Source organism: Protopterus annectens, chromosome 14.part0 (genome assembly GCF_019279795.1).
Source record: "Protopterus annectens isolate FY-2018-M chromosome 14.part0, PAN1.0, whole genome shotgun sequence".
NCBI lineage: Eukaryota > Metazoa > Chordata > Ceratodontiformes > Protopteridae > Protopterus > Protopterus annectens.
Window position 1 is genome coordinate 479071637 of NC_056748.1, and position 6000 is coordinate 479077636.

Consider the following 6000-nt stretch of genomic DNA (forward strand, 5'->3'; position numbering starts at 1 on the left):
GGCCTGCGAATTTGAAGTAGCGGGTATCAGGGGCTGCGAAAGCGCCTCACTGAGTACCGGCGAACTGGCGACTAGATTAGGAGAAGCGTTGTCGGCAGCTTTGGACCTATGCAGTCTGTCTCTGTCTTAATCTTTGCGTTTTTCGGAATGTCAGTAGTGGGGTGGCTTACCGAAGCCATATCTGGATAATTAAACAGAGCATCAAAATATTTAGAAGCGTAAATAAACCAATGATTAATAGTTTGTTGTTTAAATAGGGCACAAAACTGACAGTGAGGTACATCGGCCAGGGCTTAAGCAAGGAATGCAGTACGGATGAAAATCTTTACGAGGTATTTGCTTTCCACAAGAAATACAATTATTAACTTTTACTGACATCAGTTTGGAGCAAGAAAAAGTTTCTTCAACGGGGTACTTAGCTTAGTTGAAGACTTCGGTTCTGAAACTCGAAAACGAAAATTTCAGGAGTTGGCTGACTGGCACTTGCGAACTGCTTCTGCTTCGGGCACCGCACAGCAAGAAAGACTGATGTAATGGCGTCAGCTACATGCTTTATACCAGACTACCTGACGTCAAGGAAGATGAGACAGCAACTGACGCAGGACCCAAGACTTTGTTAATCAGGCCGTCTGAGGGCTACTGCAAGTAGATAACCCAAATGTGATGACTGCAACAATGAAACACGAAGAACATCAGTGAATAAAGCAAGCTGATAGTATTATAAATAAAAAAAGTAAGAAGAAATACAGTTTGTAGTGAACGAGTACTGCATAACATGCCAAATTCCATGAAAACTCATTTTCCCCCATACCGAGGCTATCCAAACTCTGGACTTGCTGGTAGGTTTCCTGGAAAAATGGAAAATCAGTGCCCCTATAAATTATATTTCCACTCTATTTTCCTAATGCTTTCTAGCATATTCTGATTGATTCTTTTAGTTTCCATGCAATATTTAATATGCCCTAGTATTCTCCCTTTCTTAATAGCAGCTTCTGCTCCATACTCAACTAAAAATTCTACAAGAGCTGGTCTTTTACTTTGCACTCCCCTATTCACTTTCTCTTTGCCTATCCTCGGTTTTCAGTTACTGACAGGGAAGACGGTCCCTACCCTGCAGTCCTAACTTCTTCTTACACTCATTCCACTATTAACTTTCCCCTTATTTGCTCACAGTACCTTGGGTTACTTTATTAATATACTCCAGTAAATTACAGCTCAGTCATGCTTATTTTCTGTACCTCTACTTTTAGGCATACCTATTGGTAAAATATCCTTTGTCCATTCCAATTTAATTATTAACATGCTTTCTTCTACTATATAAATGTACTGTATAGTTGCTATTTTCCTTAAGAACTTGCATCCAAAATCCTAGTCTCTCTCTACCTCTGACCCCCTTCCACATTTTATTATCAATCTTTTCCACTTCTGCTTGAGTCATGTACACGAGCTTTTGTTATGTAGCTCTAAAGAACCCCTTTTAATCAGGTAACCATTTGCCACCTTGTTCTCAATGCCTGCCCTCTTGCCCTCCAAAATACATTTCTTTAGCTCTATCATCATTTAAAACTTCTCCTGTATAAGACTAAGGGGACTAAAAACACTTACTGCTTGTGTCTTACTATCCACATCTTAATTAGGCAATTCCATTTTCTCAATTTTTGTAATATCCTTTGTTTAATTTCTTTCCACATATCCATATTTGCTGTAACATGATCCTTTTTAATCTGTACCCAACTACGTCATCTTATCAAAACACCATTAAGTACTGGCATTGCTTGACCAATTCATGCATAGTTAGAGTTTACCACTATTGCCTCTTCCTATCCTAGCTATTAATTGTTGAATCTCATCTCCCTCTAAATATGGCATAATCACGTCTTCCATAAAAACTACCATTTGTGCCTTTTCGTGGTTTCCCCATTCCTCTGCTTTATACTTCACTTTCATGGTGTTGCTGGGTCTAGAAAAGAAAAGAAAAAAAAAACATACTAAAAAGCAATCTGGCTAAATACAACTATTCCATGATACCTACAAATCCTCTTCTGACTAGGTTACTGGTACCTAGGACCGTGGCTAAGCTTTTTCTCAAGTGGTTGCAACTTCGGAGTTTTAGCTCACTGGGTTATTTTATCTTTTATACTAAACACATTTAGATGATTCTCTGCTCTTCCCCCATTCTCCAGACTTCTGTTTCTGTTGAAGGCTGACTCAATATCTTGTACTAAATCTGTTGAATACTTCTCCAGGATATTTTCTTTTTTTTTCCTTGATAGAAAAAAATCTAAAATACATGGGTTCTTTATTGACTTCATGGATTCCCCACATCTACACACATGCCCTGTCTATATGTTGTCTGCATGTGTATGCCACGTCTTCTTTAACCAAAGAACACAGTTAATTATGAAGTACCTCAGGGCCATCAATCCATGTCCTCTCTTAAACATTCCTGGCGCACTTCTAATGACAGCTTTCTAAGCTTCTCCCTACTTTTACTGACAATCCTAATGTTAGCATACTCAATTACTAATTCCTCTCTCAGTTTTCAAATCCCCTTCTGAACATTCATTCTTACAGAGAATTTCTGTACCATCTTCTGTTGTTCATGTCTGCCCTATACTACAATTCTACTTCCCTTACCCTCTTCTGCTCATTTCCATATTCTGTCCCAGCCTGCCCGTCTCTCCATCCTTCCCTCTCTTCATTTATAGATAAAAGCTGGCCCTTACAACACTTCTTTGAATACTCAGACCATGTGGCACTCCTCACTTTAAGCTAAAGCAGACTTGTGCTTACCTGCAAAGAGCCCAGAGGTAAATAATGCTTTTGTGAAACATCTTCTCCTGGAAGGTAAACACAGGGGGTGGATTCTGGTAATAGCTCTGTCAGGGGGAAAAAAAGCGATGGGGAAACACATTAGTGACAGCTGTGGTCACTAGGTTCTTTACATAAACTGAAACAGCAGAACAGCCATAATTAATGATGGATACTGCAATGTTACAAACAGTTACTGCCACATAAAGATACAGCATCCCCTTTCTAATGTAAGAGGTATAACTACAGACTATAGCAGTTTTGCCTATAACCATATACAACACCATCCCAAAATCATACATAAACCCTTGTCAACCTGATGTTCACCAAGCAAACAGCATTATTATACGACCCCCCCCCATTAATATTCCAAAACGTGCACGCTGATTGGTCAGCATGCATGTTGTAAATCAGACTTATCACTAATGGAAAAAGGTCCGGTCGCCCGGACTTTTTCCATTAGTATAAGTCTTTTTTTACAGCAACGGAGAAATCAAGATCTCCGTTGCTTTTTACACACTGTCTCACTATGTTAAAGGAGTTTAACATAGCAAGAAAGACAGCTTTAAAAAAAGTAACTGAGATCTTCCTTTCTCCGTTGCTTTTTTAAAAGCTGTCTTGCAATGTTAAATGGGTTTAACATAGTGAGACAGCTTTAAAAAAAGCAACAGAGATTCTCCGTTGCTTTTTTTAAAGCTGTCTCGCTATGTTAAACTCCTTTAACATAGCGAGACACTTTGTAAAAAGCAACAGAGATCTTATTTTCTCCACTGCTTCCACCCACAGCTCTGATGTACTGCGTAAACATACGCATGCGCAGTACATCAGAACTGCCGCAGAATACCAGACAGCTGCGGAAAGGCAGCAAGGAGGCATTGTACAATGCCATTATTTAAGAAAAGTAATTATTTTTTTCTTAAATAATGTCATTGTATAATAGCAATAACCCACTTCTGGGTGTGGGTAATCCTGGATTTAGCCACAGTTGTCTTTGTTTGGCCACTCGGGCTTCACCCTCGTGACCAAACCACACCAACCATGGGTAAATCCAGCATTACCCACACCCAGGCGTCGATTACTGCTATATTAACAGGGAGAGAACTACTATCTTCCAATATCATTAACTGTCAGTAAAATCACAGCATCCCCTATACAAGGTGAAAGGCAGAAAGGCCATTTGTTCTAATTGATCCCGTACACTCACTCATTCAATATACTGTTTACAGTACTCTAAGCAAGTTTTACTTGTGCGTTTGTCTGTTAATTTTGTTTTGTGCGTCTTCTAACAAGATTTGCTGGGATAGCATTTGGTTGAATTGTATTTTTTGTTTATTATATATACTCTTCTGGGTTATGGAGCTGGTGTTTTTGTTTTAGTTTTATGTGCAGTTTTATGTTTTGGTTGAAATTTGCTTTGTGTGTTTTTGTGTGTACTTTAAGAATGGGAAAGCAGGATTCATTTTGTTTTAACTCTCTTTTTATGTTTTCAGGGTATTTTTTGTTCTGGTGAGTTTTTACATTTACATAGGGACAGTGGGGTTAACTTTTGTGCAAGACAGATACTGCTTCTTCTTTTCCCCACTGCTGTGTGAATGGCACAAGGTATACTTAAGTAAGAGAGTGGGGAGATGGGACCCTCCCATTGGAAGTGGATGGGGAAAGACTCCCAACAAAGATGTTTTCCTGCTTTGTTTTCTTTGTGGAATGCTTATGAACATCTCTTGAAAAAACATTTCTCATAGTAGAGTGTGAATCAATTAGACAGAGAAGTAGGCAAAGTGCAGCACCTAGTACTCAGTCTTATGCTAAGAAATGTTGTCTGTACAGTACAAAAAAGTAAACAAACATGTTTTTAACTTACTTGAATGGGCAGCTCACATCAGGCTTAAGGCGTTTTTTATCACAAGAGACACAAAACTATTTATTCTAAACAAGGGTACTTTTGTTAGCATACTTGGGAAAATTATTTTGTTGCTCCAGTAGACACAACCTAATTACACTACTTAATAAAAATAAAGTAAGGTAATAACCTTAAGTAGTTACAGACAGGCAATCAACGATTAAACAATGAATGTACACTGGAAAAAGCACTGGGCAAAATAAAAATACCACTGTAACATAACTGTTGGGCATAACTATTTTATACAGTATTGCTGATCAATGAAGTTTGTTTGTGTCTTTTGGCTTTTCCCGGTTAGGGGTCGCCACAGCGGAACTCCGGTCTGCTAATGATTGGTAGTTGATTTTTACGTGCCGAGTTACCAGCCCTGATGCACAACCTTCAACGAAGGTACGCCCATTCACGCATGTCTCCACGCAGAAGACGCTCTAGTTGAGAATCGAACCGGACAGCGTCTTGCTGATCAATGAAGCACTGAGCAAAATGGCAACAGATGCCAAGCATTCAAGGTGGAGCAAATCAAACAGCTATGTTACATCTTCATTATAATCACAGCTGGCCAAGGAGGTATGCGTCATCCAGTAAACAAATTGTATCCTGGCTACACCTGCATCAGCAAGTTACAAATGAGCTTTTGGATTGGCCAGGAATATATTAGCATCTGTGTACATATTTTTATTTTTTCTTCCGCTCGCACAAAAATACATTTTTGGACCAGTGAGCAACAGCAAGATTTCATGCAATCCCAAAAATCACAACAGTGGTATTTGTAAAGTTGACTTGTAGGCCACATGAAGTAAACCACATGTCAACTCACAGCATGAAAGAAGATCTACTTAAAGGTGTAAACCATGCATAATCAATTTACTCAAGTGAATGTAGTTTTTGAGCAACACTCAGAACAAGTATAGCTTATACATGACAAAAGACATTTACAATTGTCTAAATTAAGGTTTATAACAAAGATCTCCAAGAGCCTGTTTACAAGTAGGCCTACTAATTTGGAAAAAATCCATTTTTGCTGTAAGAGGGCAACAACTGAAAGTGAGGCATCATTCTTATAGTGTTTATGGGGCAGCATTTGTAAAGGCATACATATTTTTAACATTAGAATCAGTCAAATGGGACCCTAAGCATGTTAATGAATTGTCACCCCCCCAGCCATTCCAATGTTCCATTTTGACTATTTACCCCCCAGCTACCATAAATATTGTTCAAACCTGTCAGTGTGCACACTGTTTTCTTTTTTACTTCTATGATGATTACAGACATTTGGATTTACTTTTAAA

General features: G+C 38.7%; 1 protein-coding gene across 3 annotated transcripts in view; it reads right to left on the bottom strand.

Moving 5' to 3' along the window:
• Nucleotides 1–6000, bottom strand: part of ZDHHC16 (zinc finger DHHC-type palmitoyltransferase 16) — a 558609-nt gene that overhangs the window by 134294 nt on the left and 418315 nt on the right. For all 3 annotated transcript variants that reach the window (XM_044056233.1, XM_044056232.1, XM_044056234.1), the window contains one exon: nt 2794–2879. In XM_044056233.1, the coding sequence (XP_043912168.1) occupies nt 2794–2879 (86 nt within the window). The remainder of the gene's footprint in view (nt 1–2793; nt 2880–6000) is intronic.